This window comes from Strigops habroptila, chromosome 1 (genome assembly GCF_004027225.2).
Source record: "Strigops habroptila isolate Jane chromosome 1, bStrHab1.2.pri, whole genome shotgun sequence".
In the NCBI taxonomy this organism is placed as follows: Eukaryota; Metazoa; Chordata; class Aves; order Psittaciformes; family Psittacidae; genus Strigops; species Strigops habroptila.
The window spans coordinates 5,803,402-5,821,210 of record NC_044277.2 but is presented as its reverse complement, the minus strand read 5'-3'; the positions used below and the strand labels follow the sequence as shown (position 1 = coordinate 5,821,210).

The 17,809-nt window shown below is 37.4% G+C and overlaps 1 protein-coding gene across 3 annotated transcripts in view; it reads right to left on the bottom strand.

The window, feature by feature from the left end:
• Positions 1 to 1,893: 1,893 nt before the first annotated feature.
• FAM135B (family with sequence similarity 135 member B) overlaps positions 1,894 to 17,809 on the bottom strand; it is a 205,928-nt gene continuing 190,012 nt past the window's right edge. For 2 of the 3 annotated variants that reach the window (XM_030502179.1, XM_030502188.1), the window contains exons 19-20: positions 15,470 to 15,583; positions 1,894 to 14,130 (exon numbers count right to left, since the gene is read on the bottom strand). In XM_030502179.1, the coding sequence (XP_030358039.1) occupies positions 13,925 to 14,130; positions 15,470 to 15,583 (320 nt within the window). In that variant the 3' untranslated portion in view covers positions 1,894 to 13,924. Of the gene's footprint in view, positions 14,131 to 14,163; positions 14,652 to 15,469; positions 15,584 to 17,809 lie in introns of those variants that run through there. The other variant, XM_030502196.1, reaches the window with a different exon arrangement.

Genomic DNA, 17,809 nt, shown 5'->3' with positions numbered 1-17,809 from the left:
TGTTTGTGTTGGGGCACAAGTTGGTAGAGGAAAAAGAGAGAAAAATTGGGATATAAAGATTATGGCATGGGACATAGGTTACAGCTACAGGTACAACTTACATCTGGGAGAACAGGACCAAACTCCAGGCTTAGGCAGGCTAGTGTCACGCAGAATGCACTGTGCTTCCGGATTTAAGAGTCTTTAAACCAGACTCACTTTGAGCTATATAGAGTAACATTTTACCAGCCTGACTACTTGCTTTTAGGTCTCCAATTATACAGGAAAAAAAGCACTGACTGCCCCAAGTCTTGAAAAGACAAGAAAAGCTTATGTGACCTGTTCTCTGCTTCATATCACCTGTGCCTGCCATGCAGTTGTGATTCACCCTGTGTCTCAACAGCATGTATGCCCCTTGCTGTTATACTCCCCTAAGAATGTATCCAAAGGGCCAAACAGAGCCTTTATCCCTTTATAGACATCTGTGTATTGCCTTTTAGAAAACGGAGACCTGTTTTTCCAAGTATTGCTCTCATATTACTTCATTGGACTAGGGAACTCATGTCTCCAAAATGTGGACTAAAATCTAACCAGGGTGTGGATTGCACCATAGATCTTTTTGGAAAATGCCTACTTCATCTTGGACAGTCATGACAACAACTCATGGTGTTTCTTCACTAGGAGTCCCCAGCACAACACTAGAATCTGACAAGGATATAGTTTACCATCTGCTACCACAATTTGACCTACAAGAATAATAAGGTGTATTTAGCATTTTTTTAAATACTAAACTGAAAATACCTATTTGTACCAGCCAGGATAAAACTGGCATTGTTGTGGCTTTCCAGCATAATTGTGCCAATGAGTGTCTCCTGACATTATCCAGAGTATCTGCTTATCTGCTTGTCTTGCTTGCTTTGATGTGCATTCTGCCAAACCCCAGAAAATATGCCAAGTCCTGTAACATTTTGAAGACAAATGACTTGTTGGGATCAAGGTGAGACCAATTCATTTTCCGCCTGTGAGAGTGGAATGTAATTATAATGAGAAGTAAAAGGGAAATGTACTAATTATCCCCTCCCTGCTGCTGGTCCTTTTGCCGTTTGATATGATTAAGAAGTGAGTCAGAAGAAACCCTATCTATACAGACACAGGCACACCACCACAGTCTTTTGTTGGCTACTAATCAGTTTGCAACATGAAGGAAGAAAACCCCTAAATTTGCACTCCCTCCCTGTTTGCGTCTGGGTATGCATCAGCTTCTCTATGTATTTGCTGGTTTTTGGAGCCTCTGTGGAAGAGACCTTTGGACACTTCTTTTTCCACAAGAATTGTCTGAAAGAGTAAAGATGCACTAGTTAGAGACAGGAAATTTATCCTGGGACTTTACTCTGTTCCACTTCACTTCCACACTTCTCATTTCCCAAATTTACTAATTCGCTGCCTTCAAGGTTTTGCTGCTTCAAGATCTCATTCATTTAATTGGTTGAAAAGAGATCCATGTTAAAGGGCTTTTAGGCCATGATTTAATAATTTTGAATATTTAATAATTACATATTCAGTAAGTGAGAGCTGGTTTGTAATCTTCAAGCAAGAGGACAGTCTGAATTATGGGTACACAGAGTGGTTTGGGTTGGAAGAGACCTTAAAGCTCATCCAATTCCAACCCCCTGCCATGGGCAGGGACACCTTCCACTAGAGCAGGTTGGTCTAAGCCCTGTCCAACCTGGCCTTGAACACTGCCAGGGATGGGGCATCAGCCACAGTCCTTCATAGAGTTCATCTATTCACTTGCTTCATACTTAGGAATACTTTATTCTACTTCTCTTTATCACTGTCACCATGTTTGCCCCATGCTACTTGGGCAAGAGGAGCTGGAGAACTTCCTGTCTAAGCATTAAGAACCACACAAAGTACAGACAAAAGGAAGCAAAGATTTTATTGACATTTCTTTACACAGAACACAAGCTACACAAAATGCCACAATAAAGCATATGTAGAAAAATAGTAGAATCATATTGGCACTGATGACTATTCATTATTATTATTAATATTATTATTATCTTCATCTTATTATACAGGTTTCATCATAACCATAATAAATAAGCATTAAAATTTCACAGTGGCATTATAAGCTTTACATTCATGATCTTGTTTATACAAGGGACCATGTCAGATTTCTTCAGCTTGTTTGTATGATCATGATTCAGAGTAGTAGTTTTAAAAATTAAAAGCCCTTTCCCTTAACCTATAAGGATCTGTCCACAATAAACCATTGACTTGATCCCTTGGAGAGGTCTGCATTTGTCTAAAAAGACATTACTTTTAAAACACAATTGACCAACTGGAAAATTGGCCTTAAAAAGAACCCAGGACATTTGCTATCTTCTGGTGGTCCGACTGTGAGATGCCATGAATGCTACTGGCTGCCATTCAGCAAGATTGGTAGGCTATATAAACTGTTCTACCAGGTTAATCCACTTGGGGATTTGGCCCATTATATCAAGAGTGCATTTGAGCAGCATTTGTCAGGATCAGACCTTCAGTCAAGACCTTGTGAATGCTGTTGAGTCACAACCTACATTTCAAGAAAATTGATTTGCACCTCCATTTCCCCTAAAATGTCATAGAATTGACTCAACTTCTTTTGTTTCTATTTTGTAAGATCATTTCATGGTTTTTTTATATGCCTCACTGAAATCTTGACAGACATAGTTAAAGAAAATTGAAGTGTATGGCAGTTGACAATGTTCATTATGGAAAGGGAAGTAAATTAGAGAAAGGCAGATGGAGCATGTGTTGCAAATCCTGGTGTCTTAAAAATAAATAAATAAATAGTGCAGACTTTCCAGGCTTACAGCCTCTAATTATTGCCTCTTCTGTCTGATATGGAATGTAATTTGTGAGAAACACAACTGCCTCAATCAAATATAATAATGTCTCATTTAAAAATACAACCTGTAGTGCCACATGAGAGAATCAGTTGTACTCATATTCAGACCACAGACATGGTTATAATTAAAAATGCCGCCGACTACTCATCTGCAAAGTTCAGCCTCAGCATCAAGTTACTGTCTTTAAATCCAAATTTGCCATAGGTTGTACTTACTGTTACATGCACCGGTTATATCATGCATATTGCTTGCCCTGAACAATCAGCCTTGAAGGAAGTAAGTACTTGAAGAACAATACATCTCCGATGCATTGCTTTGCAGCCTCTGTGCGCAAATGTGGGCGTGTACACCAATGCTAGTATTTTACACTTACTATGCATAAGTATAAATGGTTAGTAAGTCCAGGGGTCAGCCTCTTGTTTTTTTAACATGTTTTCTAGGAAAAAAAATAATCTCCTTAGAGTTTAAATTGATCACTTAAAACTAAGCCCAATAGTATTTGTCAGTTGTTTATCTGAAAAATACATCTTATTTCTTTTTACAAATTTTCTAGCCTTTCCCTTTTTAACAAAAAACTGTTGAAGTGTGCATAAAGAAAACTTTCAGAGCTAGTTACTTACAGGAAATAGTAGGGTTTAATTCCAAGAGGTATTTTCTTATAATTTCATAAAATAAGTAAAACATAACTCTTTAAAGCATAAGATAAGTATGCTCCTGTCCACTGAATTCTATTCCACATGTCAGTTGAAGAACAGTGAAGGTCTAATTTTAGGTGCTACCACTGAGCTGAGAATTGATCTGGCACTGTAAGGTGTTATATTTGAATAGATAATGTACAACTGAGAAGTTATTCCTGATGACATTGCTAACTTTAACTATCAAAAAGTTAGAGCCTGATTTTCAGGATTACAATTTTAATACACTTTAAATTCTTCAAGGTTTCCAGGACTCTTAACCCAAGATAACTGTTCCAGCATCAAAACCAGAGTAACTGTGTTTGCATGTTGCACACAGGGAATGATAAGACATAAGTCAAGACCTGACTCACAGATGTATTTTGTTTGGAATAGAAACCAGAATTCTCATGGAACAGAGGGAAAAGAGGGAAGGCAGGATTCACCTATTTTCTTACTTAAATTAGACTCGTTACCATAAGCTTCCTCTAAACAAGGAAGAAGGTCCCACAATGGGCAAGTCTTCCAGTTATGGCTGTCACTTTTTGCTTAAGCATAAGTGGAAAGATGAAGACTTAAGGTCAGATAATTTATTTTCTTTAAAGAAATTGAGTATATATTAAGGGATTTATGAAGATGATTGAGGCCTTAGTCTAAGACTGTGGTTAAAAAAAAAGCCCTCAAAAATAAAAAAAAAAATAAAAGGGATTCATTTTTCAATTCCAAGAAGTCCAGTCCTGCGCTAAACTCTTGAGCATTTAAGAAATCGTAGTATAAGAAACAAATTTAAGTAAAAAGACATAGGCATAAAATTCTATTTATTTCTGAACTTTTTGTTTTGGAATATACTGATCTGTGTTTTGATTTTGAAAGAATACTTTTCCCAAACATACAATAATAATTTCGGTGACATGGTTTAGTGCGTGGTGTCCCTGCCCATGGCAGAGGGGTTAGAACTAGATGATCTTAAGGTCCTTTCCAACCCTAATTATTCTATGATTCTGGAATTACTTCTTTTCCTGAAGTGAATAAGGTTTGGGAAAATGTTCTTTTTGCTTTCTCCGTCATTACTGCCGTCTTCGTGAGGGTATATTCCTGTCACATCATAGACAGAAGGAGGGTTTACCCTGCATCTTTGGTTTCTCCCATCCTTAGTCTATCAGAGCTATATCTGGACTCTTACTCACCTGAAGACTCTAAAAGGCATGGGACAAAACACTTCTTACTTCATAAGAAGATTTAATGGCAAAAAAGGAAATAGCTAATTTCCCAAGCTGGATGCATAGTCAAACATATATAAGACTCAAATTAGTGAGAAGAGTGGAAAACCTAATAAATCATTGGTCTACAGCTTAAAAAAGAAAGCTTGGTTGAAGAAGATGTCAAGGAAAATTAAAAAATGGTGGCAAGCTTCCTGTCTCAGGATATAGGGCAGCTTGGTTTGATGTTTTGCATTGACCATGGAAACCATGGAGGTGGTAGATAACATACATCAAATTCAAGACTGCTTAGATAAGGTCAACTAATGGTGTGCCAAAAGGTTGGCAAATCACTGTACAAAGCAATTTGTCTCCTCTAATGAGGAGGATGAAGCCAGAAAACTGGTTCCTTCACAGGAGATCTGGAGGATAACCAAAGTAAACTTCCCCTAAAACTAGAAATCTATTAGAGTCAGCAATAAGCACTAGCTTCCAAATATGGTATGGCATATATCCACTGCATATGGAACATCCATTCAATACATATGGGAACACAACATACATTACATAAGAGAAAAGACATTTTCTGTGTACACATGTATGTAAGGTATACCGCACATATGGTATATATGGCATACAAGAACTACATCTTCTATTATAATTTTTACTGAAAGTGGTAACACACCTTAGATCAAAAAGGTTCCCACAATCTCTTCTTTAACTTTTCCCGTTCATATAGCTGCATGTACGATATCATGTTAGAAATGCCCTGACATCTTTCCACAGTTGGGAATGATGCAGGTAGTCTTATCCGTATAAAAATAGCAAAGAGTGAGCATTTCTCCTGGATTGAGACAGATAGATTTCTACTAACACTTATGCTTTCAGGAAGGAATGAAAAACTTCTTTAATTAGTTGCTCGAAACTGCTATGAAAATTGAAATATTGGGCCTTTCAGCACCAGAAACTGTTATTATCATAAACCCATTTATGGGAAGTATAAAGTGAGGCTGTTGCAGTACTTTTATCACCCACTCCTAAAAAGAGCTGTTTGTGACTGGACTTACGTGGAGGAGGTTTTTTGTTCCTTTGGATAAGCTGTGTTTGCAGCTGATTGATAGTTTGCAAAGACAGAAAGGCATGCTGGACTGCAGTAAGAGTAGTCCTGTTCACTGTTTCGTATTTTCAGATGCAGAAGCTACTTTCAGATGTGCAGGTTGGTGCAGGTAGCCAATGGACTTCTGGCACATCTGTGTATGTGTGTAAATCATCTTCAGATAAATCTGTTTTTTTTGCTATATAGATAATATGATCTTGCAGGACTTTGGGTAAAAGTAAAAAGCTGAATTTTCGAAAGCAGAGAAGTCAGGTTTCAAGGTTGTAACAGAAGTTTATTTAGTCTGACCTTTTGCATGAGAAGAGTTTATACATATTTATTCTTTATGCTTTTATGCTATGCCGGGAAGGCCTGACTCCTCTGCATTTAAAGCAGGCCTACACTGATTAAGCTGTTTTCATAAGCATTTCTATTCAGTGCATGGATTTCTCTTAGGGAAGTGCATATATATTATATAGTCTCATTAAAATAGAGAAGAAACAGCAGCAGCAGCTCTTTCAGATCAGAGGCCGTCAGGAAGCAGCATGCCGTGGATCTGATGATCACAAGGTAAGTGCTCTTCCCTGTCTGTCAAGCAAGGCTGGAGTAATCTCACACCAGGCTTCCTCACTATCTGTGCATAAAGCTTAACAGTGACTGAGAACACCTCAAAAAGATGTGCAAAACCAGGAGGGAAACAATTAGCATGGCAATGAGCATGCCAAATGTGCAACGGGGACCAGATGTATTGTGTGTTGAAAAAGAGGCTAAAAAATGGTGTTGATACGCCATGGGTTACAACTCTTTGCCCTTGCTAGTGCTGTTACCTTAACCAAGACAAAACAGGAGCAAGAAGTAAAGATGAGCTCATAGCGGGATATAAACTGGAAGCTTGCAAATTGTGGCAATGGGAGAACAGCTCCAGCTCTTCAGATTAGAACCTGAATTAGGAAGAGGATGTAATGAGAGCAACCAACCAATGAGTCCCTCCAGCACAGGAAAAAGGCACCTGTCTGCACCAGAGCTATCATGCAAAGAATTTTGCCAGTACCTGGAGGCTCACAAATCCAGTTCAAGGTTGAGAAACCAGAAAGGGCCCAGCAAAGGGCTACCAAGATGGTGAGGGGCCCAAGCACATGGCTTCTGAGGAAAGCCTGAGAGTTAGGCTTGTTTAGTCTGACAAAGAAGAGACCGAGTGACTAAAAGCTGTCTGCAGGTATTGAAAAGGGTGTTACAGGTACATCAGAAACAACATTTTTCCCATGGAATAAAAAGGCGATATAATAAAATTTAACAGCAAGAACTTGCAGCTTGGAAGGTTCAAATTGGAGTTTTTTTCTTTAGAAAACTTTACAGCAGTTGAAAAAGTAATCCAAAGCAGTTGTAGTATGTCCATCACTAGATGATTTCAAGACTCAGCAAGACAAAGACATGACTGACCTTAACATGATGCTTGTGATAATCCTGCTTTGAACAGGAATTAGACTGGACACTTCCAGTTGTTCCTTCTGTCACCTCTAACATGTTTGGATAGATGGATAACAGTTATCATAAAAAGAGCTGAGAAAATTGCCTGGAATGAATGTATGAACACGATATACCACTCCTGGATAAATAGAACAGCAGTGCTGAATATATTTGTGAATGCACATCTGCACTAACTTCACAGCCTCTGGAGCAAACTCTATCAACTGAATATTCACTGTGGCAAGAAGCTCTGTGTGTGGCTATATGTGGCACTCTTAAAGGTATTGAGAGCTTCTTATTTATTTCAGAACGAGCTAGACCAGGCCTATAAAATATTTTAAGCACAAATATTTAGTAATAACAATTTTAAGTACAAATAATTACCAATAAATAATTATTATTTTTTTTTTTAAAAGTGCATATCGCTCACTTCTGTCATTTTAAAGAGATGCCAATCACCTGACAAAACTTTTTTCTTTATTTTCCAGAGTTCTGTTCCAAGCAACAAGGAAGGACGGAAGAATGGAAGGATGGAAGGACAGAAAGGACAGAAAGGACGGGAAGGATGGACAGACGAACAGAAGGAAGTAAGTTACAACTGGCAGCATATGATGATGATGCAGAGAAAGCTTGCTGAAACACTGTGCACAGCAGTCTGGAGTAAACCAGTATGAATTGAATACAACATCTACCCAGAATCAAGAAAATATCTTCTGTTCATCACAAAGCCCAAATGAAACAGGGGATCTGTATTTGAGCTTTGCACTGAAGATTCCTGAAGGATAAGATTCAATTCTGGAAAAATTCTGTTGGGTCACTTAATCAAAACCTCATACTGCACTCATAAAATGCAGCTTGGCGGACTGGATTTGTACAAATCTGTCATGGTTTAGACCCAATAGGCAGCTAAGCAAAACACAGCTGTTCGCTCACACCCGCTATCAATGGGATAGGGGAGAGAATAGGAAACGAATAAGTGTAAAAACTCTCATGAGTTGGAATAAAAACAGTTTAATAAGTAAAAAAATAGAAGGCAAAAAACAATAAAGAGAGAAAATGAAACAAACAAAAAAACCCACCAAAAACCAAGGATGCAAAAAACTCCCTAGTCAACCACCACCCCACACACATAGCTTTATTGCTGAGCATGACACCATGCGGTATGGAATACTCCTTGGGTCAGTTGGGGTCAGCTGTCCTGGCTGTGTCCCCTCTCAACTCCTTGTGCACCCCCTGCCTGCTTGCTGGTGGGATGGTGTGAGGACCAGAAAATATCTTGCTGCTGTGTAATCACTGCTCAGCAATAAAAGAACCCATCCCTGTGTTATCAACACTGTTCTCATCATAAATCAAAAAATGTAGCCCCATACAAGCTACTATGATGAAATTTAAATGCATCCTAGTCAAAATCAGTACAAAATTTAAAACCACTGACAGTACGTCAGAAGATGGAGGAAAGTAACTGCCTTGTTTGGATAGTTAGAAATTTTTGTAGCTTTGCATGATGTCAAGGACAAGATAGGGATAGAAATAGGAAGGATAGGAACTCATAGAAGACAGACAAAAGGAAAGCAGTAGGTGTAGTCAGGTTATGGAAAGGAGGCCATGCAAATTTGGGAATGTTTAGACAAAACAGAACAGTAGCTTAAGGCAATTTAAGCTACTCAAAGTACAGCAAATTAGGGGAACCATGAGCAAAGAGAGCAAGAGGCATAATCTAACTGCGGTCACATTTGATCCTAAAGGCAAAACCAAACCAGAGAAAAGTGAGCTATTTTTTTACTTCAGTGATTACCTGTGCACACAGTTGTGCTGTATTTCATGAGTCTCCTGAGACCTTGGTACTATAGCTTGCCATGAAGCAACTGCATTGAATAGCTGAACTCTGTCTCCAGCACACCTGGATTTATACTGACTTATATGTGAAAACAATTCAATAATTATATACACACTGCAAATCTGGGGGAGGAGATCAATAAATATCAAAGTTTGAGCTACAAATGGTCAATTACTTAACAACATTCAACATCAAAACTGCTGATTGTATGTATTGAAATAAAGCAAAACAGTCTGTAAGAGTTCTCCATGGACATGACCTTTAGCATCTAAATGACCAGCCGGAGCGAAATATGTTAAGCTCTTCTGATGTTCATTTTTAAATGGAAATTTAAGTCCACAAAGAAAATAATCATTCAACTAGCCTGACACATATTGGCATGCTGAGACTGATGAGGAAGTGCCCCATGACTATTCATTATATATTAAATTTCATGGGATACTTGCATAAACCTTCACAAGGGTCTGACCTTTTTATTAGAAGTTCTCACCTTTCTCCTACACCACCACTTAGCTATTACAAATTCAGAGGTAGAAAAGAAGAGAGGTTTTTTTAACATGCAGAAAGCACCAGAGGAATGTACAAATTCTAATGAAAGCTTTGGCTTGAATTCCTAGTTTCTACCTCTTCTTGTGATAACTTTCTGAAGCACAGTTCTTCTCTGGCAAGGGAACAGTGAAGAGGATCATTCAGTGGATATTTATGAAGTGCTTTGAAGTGAAATAGTGTTCAGTACTCTTGTTAATAATTTCCAAAGCTCTGTGCTAAGGTTTCAAGCCTTTAGAATACATCCCTTTAAAGCTGAGCGTTTTCAATTTCCTCTATTGACAGTGGACAGACCTGATTTTGAAAACAAATGAACAGTTTCATTGAAGACAAAATGGGCATAGACTGGAGGCTGGGAAAAAACACATTTTCTGCCAAATTTTAAAGGATCCAGATTAGTCTTTTCAGTGTTTGCTTTTGATCAAGGTGTACAGTCAAAACTTGCACGTAAGTATGAAAAAAAGGAGAGCTAATAATTACGGATGTCATCCAGTCCATGGATGCTGGGCCTTTGCTATTTGTCTACATCTTAGACACCTAAAAAGTGAGATTTCAAATAAGTTCTCTGGTCAGGGAAGAGAGGTAAGTAAACACCAAAGCAGAAAATGGGATCACTCCTGCACACTTTCAGTAGTAGCTACCTCTTTTCACTAACTACACAGAGAAATTAAGACTTTTATTTTAGTAGAACAGATTCCTTTTGCAACTAATTTTTAAGGACAAATTAGGTGATGACCTTAGACCTACCCTCAAAGTAGAAACTTTTCCAGAGGCTTCTCTAGGTTTTATTTAGGTCAGCATGCAAATATTATCCGGAGACTTAAAACTACCCCCTTGAAAATCCCTCCTTTGTCCAAGTTCTTGAAAAACTGTCTTATTTTCTGTGAATGTGCTTCCATAGATATACCATGCCAAGAGGAACTTGTGCAATTTGAATGGAAATCCTTGTAGCAATACTGCTAGAGTACTTAAATGTGTTTTAAAAGGTTTTATGTGAAGGGTCAATACATTAAAATCCCACAGTTCAAGACAGAAACAAAGATGGTAACTATGCAGTTATTTTGCTATTTGTTATGAAAGTAATTCTTAACAAATATTTTTCTATATATAAATAAAAAAGTCTGAAAATAAGTCCATGTTGATTGCTACAATTCAATGAAATCCAACCACTTAGATGTTATTTATATTGTAATGAAGATTTCTTTGCAACATAATCTACACAATTAGAGTGGAATTACAGTATTGAGAGTCATTATCAAGGCAACATACCATTAAAAAGAATCAGAGAAGAAAAAGAGGGAGAAGCTATTCTGAGAACCTTAGAATGAATGCTCAGCTAGGCTGTTACTGCCAATAATTCCCACAATGTTCTGCCAGCATAAGGAAGATAAAATGTGTGTCTCATCATTTCACAGGAGTGACACCTCCCAGATATTTCTGAGGCTCCATAGAAGCTCTGCCATACCCCACAAGGAGCAAGTTGTATGGACCTAATCCAACTCCATGTACAATCCAACTCCAGTTCTGAACTCAGACTGTGAGCCATGGAAGAATATTCTATGTATAGGAAAATGGAAACCTTTAGGTGTATTTGTCCATTGCTCAGAGTGCTGGTGGCAGTACAGAATGTGAAAGTGAACATACCAAAAGGCCCACCAACTTCTTCAGCAACATAAAACAGACCTTTTCACATTTCTCTTCTCTCACAATCATGCAAACTGAAGGCTGGGAATGCTGTCTAATGTACAAAGCAAGGCAAGAAACCACAAATCTGATCAGCTACACTGATATGTTTTCAGACTCAGTGTACTCAGGATTGAAAAAGTTGGAGTGAGACCTTGAAGTAAGACACTTTTTACAGACCATATACACGTATACATGCACATACATTAGGCATCTGTCTAGGTGTAAACTAACTTTTCTCTTAAATTTTGTCAATTTTTCTATTGGTAGACTCCTGAATACTTTTTGAAAGAGGAGCAGGCCCTCATACTGCACACTGAAGCTTGCTGATGGTTGGAGATTGATTTTCTTTCTTGTTTTTCACATACTCCTTAGAAATCAATGTCTGTGACTCAAAAACATTGCACTGTATAACAGCTTAACTGACATGTCCCATTATATTTAAAATTCTGTAAACAATTTACCAAGGAAGAAGTAAGTTGTGATATATAAGTGATACATAAGCACTAATATGTTGAGGCAGAAAAGTGATAAAGACTTCCCAAGTGAGAAGCGGGAATCAGAAGTTCTTGATTCTTGACAGGTTAATTTGTTAACTGGGTAAATCTGACATTTAGCTTTAAGCTGTCAATCTATAAAAGGGAAAAAAAGATAAAATACTATTTACCTATTTAATTGAAGTACTGAGGTAATATCTAATGTTTTAAAAAGTTGTCAATATTTAAATACACCAGGTAACTGTTTCTATATAATTTTTGCCCCTCAAAGAGGCAGAGGATTTTTAGGTGCGATATACCTTCCTATTTTCAGGTGATCTAAATCTCACCCTTTTGTATATTCCTTCTTGTTCTTTCCTATATTAAAAACATGTCTATATTATCAAACCAGCCTTGTTCTTTAGCAAGCTTTACCAGTCTGCTAGCAACTCTCTTCTTGAACTAATTCTATGTATATTTGCCACTTTTCTTCTTTTGAAAAAGGAAAAAAAAGGGTTTACTTTTTGCATATACAAATACTTCCCCGTGGTTGTGAGGTTTTCTTTCCACTTTTTAAATCTCTTATTTCAGAAATCTCCACTATCTTCATCTTAATTTACTGATAAGAGCCTTGACACCGACCCTTGTCATTTTTTAATAGTTCTTGTCACAAGATATAGAGGGCTGTTAGCTTGTGTTTTTACACAAATTATAGTTGCATCAAAAAATTGCTTTCCTTCCAAACAGTAACAATTGTGAAGAATTATTCGCTCTTCCTTTTTTTGAAAAAAACCCTGCTGTAACGTTGAAATTTTATCAAAATGTTATGAAAATGTATAGAAAGTTATTGAAATTTCCCACTTTGATAAAATTTTAATAAAAAATTTAATGAAAAATTGAAAAGAAAATAAAAATATGAAAAACGGGTTCTGTTCCAAGCCCTTAAAAACAATTTGGATATCTTTGTATGAATAAGGTTTTAAATGTTTCAACCAGCTGTAACCATATAATAATCAGGACTGTACATAGAACTGCAAATGAGCATTAGTAAAACATTAACAGAGTATTGCAGAGGAGCCTAAGACGAGATCCTTATATTTTTTAACCTTTCCACAATCCTTACCACTTTATTTCTACACCCTATATTCCTCTGATTGTTTATGTTAAAGGTATTACTGGCTAGATTTTGAATTTCATATCAGACTAATAAATCTTAAAAAAATAAAAATTTCTTGGGGTAAATGTACTTACATACAAATGGAAAAGTAAAAATTGTACCTCTATGGTTATAATGAGCACAATAATGATCCTCTACAAATGTAAACGGAAGAAATGTTAACAGATGCCACTGACATTTTACATGTAATTCATAAACTCCTCTTGGTTTGGCAGCTTCTAACTTGAACAAAATTCTTCCCAACTTAAAGTTGGGAGATTTTAAATGCCAGATATCAAGATTTCTTCGTTCTGTGTTAAAAATCTCACTTCTTTGCATTATTTGAATCTACGCATCTTTTAAATTATTACCAGAAATGGAGTCATCCAAATATTTTCTTTCAACAAATGGAAACGTCGTAACTTTCATAAATGCTTTTCAGACTTCTCAGTTCATCATAAAGGAGGTTTTAACCTGAGTTCATATATGCTTATTTCCTCTTCTGCTAATCACCCCAAAAGTGCTACAAGTGTAGAGCTTTGTTAACATATAAATAAGCATTAAATCAAAGACAGCCAAGTTCCTGGGTTAATATTCAGAAGAAATGGGAAACACATTGGTCCAATCAGGTTTAGAGAATTAGCCTTCTTATTCTGATCCTGTACTTCAGAAGTAGCTCATGTCTTTATGTGAACAAAAAACATAGAAACTGAAAATGAATATTTATTTCTTCCAAAAGCACCAATATTTGGAAGCTTGAATGCCTTAAAGCCATAGCACTTTATTCTCTGAAACAGAAATGGAAATGGAAAGTTTGAAAGTCCCACCTGATCTCATTTCTAACACTGCACTGTTGGCTAAGGGATTCTCCTCCACTCAATGAAAAGGTTTGCCTCTGTTACCCAGTACTTCAGGCACTATTTGAAGTAGTTGAGTCCTGCCACAAGGAAAAACTTCTCTAGGAAAAGTTCAGAGTCCAGTACGGCAATGTGGGCAGCCCGACCTATCAACGTGTTGGCGGTATTTGGCAGAGCATGGAACACGTTGTGTCTGATCAAAGTGCAGTCCTTCGCACCAATCAAAGGCTGGAGCAGGTTGTTAATCATTTCTGCATAAACAGGACCTGCAAAAGAGTTTAGATGTCACACCTACATGTGAAAGCTGCCATATCCCCTCTTTACTTCCAATATTGTTTCATTACAGTCACAGTGAGAAGGAAAATGGAAGCAAGGCCAAAATGCAAGAGATAACAGTCCATTTCAGAGATTTGCCAAGCGCTGGGATGGTCTTAATCTAATGGAGGCACTGGCCAACTGAAGAGTCTGCTGAAGTTGTAGCATGAAGAGTGGGACACTCCTTAGCATTTAGGTTAATTTCCTCTATCATAGAAGGGAATGCTCTCGTTTTCTTCAGGAAAGAGGGTTGGAGTGATGCTGCCAGTGAATTCAAATGCAAAAGGGTCTGGCAAGACAGACAGTTCTTTCCACAGAGACTCCATTTCTGGGAGTCTAATGCAGGATGGACATCACACAGACAGTTAATGACTTTACAGGCAGATACAATGGCTTGGGAAACTTGTACTCATAAATGATCTACACTGAATGTAGATCTGGCTAGGTAAAACATCTCCCTGAGAAACAACCACTGGAAGAGAGAGTTAGAAAATCACCTTTTAATGCATATTTGAAGTAGGATAGAAAAAGCTGTAGTTTAGGTAAGATGTGTGAAGGTAACTATGTTGATTATTAGGCTTGGATGCATCTTGCTACTTTCAAAGAATACCTCCATTTCTAGGTAGTCGCATATGTGAAACAGGTATGAAATTACACTGAACATTATTTCTGGAAGTGGTGTCAAACTGAAGCCATGAAACATTTTATAAATGAGGGAGACTGCTAATACCGAAGGCAATACTTGGGACAATACACAGCCTGACTTCATAGGAGGGCTAGCCCTCTGACAGCAGAAGTCCTGATGTGCTTTACAGGCATTACAAACCAAGATGATTTAAAATCTGTCCCTTAATTTGCCTCACAATCATCCAAACACTATTGAAAACAAAGGGAAAAACCCCTGATGTCAGATGTGCTGAGAGAGATTTCATTATGTAGAACAAAGTTGAGACAATACTAGTAAATCAGTAGACTACAGAAAAACATTGTCAAGAGATAATTCTATTATCATCACTTTAAAAAAAAATAAATTAGAGGAAAGAGGAAAAAGCAGTAAGAAACCTTCGATTCTGACCTGAATGAAATTCATTTTTATCAAAGAGCTTCTTAAAAAGCTTCTTTTATTGATATCAGTAATTTCCTGCGGGAAGAGAACACTTTCTTCCTTATCGAATAAACATTTGAGTTTTCATCATGCTGACGAACAACCCTTCTAATGCAATAACCTCAGTTACACAAAAATACAATCCCTCAACAGCTTTGTAAATAGAAAAAGGCTCTTAAACATACCTGTGTGTCTGTCCTTGAGTGCATTTTTGCACATTTCTATTCTTGCTGAATGAAAGGGTACATATCTGTCTTGGGGTGAGGCCACTAGCACAACATTTTTAAAGTACTGAAGACCTGTGTCAAATGAATTAAAGACATTTATCTCAAAGATGCACAGCACCGAAAACATATACAGTGTCAGCGTGACTACTTTATGTTCAAACACCTTTGAAAATCTACAGTGCAAAATAGAGGGTAATTAAAACATGCAGCACAAGCTTAAAAGGATCCATAATAGCTTAATCCTATTTATGCTGCTTCTGCAAACTGTTACTTATCAACACTCACACACGTTAATTGTATGTAATAAAAAAAATTAAGAATTGTCTCTGTTCTACAAAAGTGTTTGATTAAAACCTTAATCCTGCAAATACTTATGCCTCTAAACATTAGGAACACATCTACAGCCCACTATGGTTAATGAAGGGTTTTGGATAAAGAAGCATCCACAGGATTGGGGATGAAATTCAAAAGCAACACAATAAATTAGTACAATTTTCAAACAAAATAGAGAGAGGGAGGAGGAGAAGTACCAACTTCACTATGATGTCATGCTATTACATCATTGTTGAGAGAGTCTTGGGATCCAGCCCCTACATTCATCAGTGCCTTGATAAATGCACGCTACTGGCACACGGACTGGAAACCAGGAATCCTCCCTCTTGTCTGGAGGCAATGAGGCCACTGATGGACTGTGGAAACAGGCTCCCTCTGTTTGCCCTGTCTGTGGTCTCTTGACCCCCCACCACCCACATTCAACAAAACAGTAGGAAAATGGACATAGATGATCTAGTCTACTAGCCCAGAGAGTATTCTGAAGACAGAAGAGCTGTGGGTTTGACCTTCATCTTTTCCTCTCCCTTACGGGGAAGGGGCCCAGAACCAAGCCCTTTGATTTTTTTTCTTAGAAGAGTTGATCATCATCACCACAAAGAAGAGTCCTAATGGCTGCCTTTACTAAGCCTCCTGAAGCTGTCTATCATTTTCTTCTTGTGCAATCAAACCACCTGAGTTTGTGACTCCAGTCTGAGGCAAAAGGCAGGAAATGCAACAGTGAGTGTTACCATGGCTAAAACCTAACGTGAAGAGGTTTGATAGGGAATAATGTGGTTTTTGTTGGTTTTTTTAATTCTTTCAAGACAAGCACAAGGAACAATTAAAGAGATTGAAAAGTACCAAGGACTTCTACCTGAAGAAGAAAGTAATTGGTGGAGGGTTAAAGAGTTATCTGGGAAAGCTGGCACAACACTGCTTCTGATATTTCTCCCTCTGTAGGGAGAAATCCTCAACTGAACTACTCAACTAATTTTGGGAGCTGGGTGTTAGATTAGGGGCACCTCTATTTGGACTCAGTATGCAGGCTCATATGTTCCCATTTGGACCTACCTACTTCTATTTTTTACCTAAACATTTACCTGGACAATTCAGACTTTACAGACAACCCTTTTCACACTCAAATTTCTGCTTTTGCAGAGACAACACCTTCATTTATAGCCTTTTAGATCTCCAGTCTACCAAGCTAACAAACAATGAATTCCTTTGGCTCACAACATGTGCTTGGGGATTCTTTGCTTGAGAATTGTGTAGACCCAGTTTTATTTGAGCATGACAGTAATAAAACAGACGTCAACTGTGCTCTGCAGAAATGAGAGCCAGAGAATCAAAGGGAAAATTCAATTAAGGAAATTCAAATAATGTCAAGATTCAGCATCTTCCCATCATTGTTTATATCATATAGTGTGTTCATAAAAATATGAAACAGCTCTATGCTTGTCCAACGAAGATTAACAAGTTATATTCATCTTAAGACAGTCTTTGTTTCCTATTAGCAATGTACCGAAGTATGAGAAAAAAATCGAGTACTGACCTCGTGACTACACACTTAGCACCGCTTACACACCATATTAAAAATAACTCTTAAAAGAAAACATTTATTTGAACAGAAGGATCATGCTTGCTTTCTTTTCTTTAGAAAAGCCTGTTCTATTTCATTTATTCATGGCAAACCAAGGAAACGGTAAAAAGATCTCTATTAAGACAGCATTTTTCCAGTGTGAGGCCATTCATCTCTCTCTGTAGTACAAAGTTGTCACAATAGACATGAATAAAATTTGCTTTTCATCTCACAGAGTCGTATTTCCTACAGACAAGCAATGTTCAACTTACAAAAATAATAAAAAAGGAAAAAATGGTTTTTATCTAGTAGCATAAATTAAGCAATGGTGGCCTGTCAAGAATAATATTTCTTGCTTGCAGAATATAAAGTTAGGCGCATGTTTACTACAGCATAGAGGTCTTATT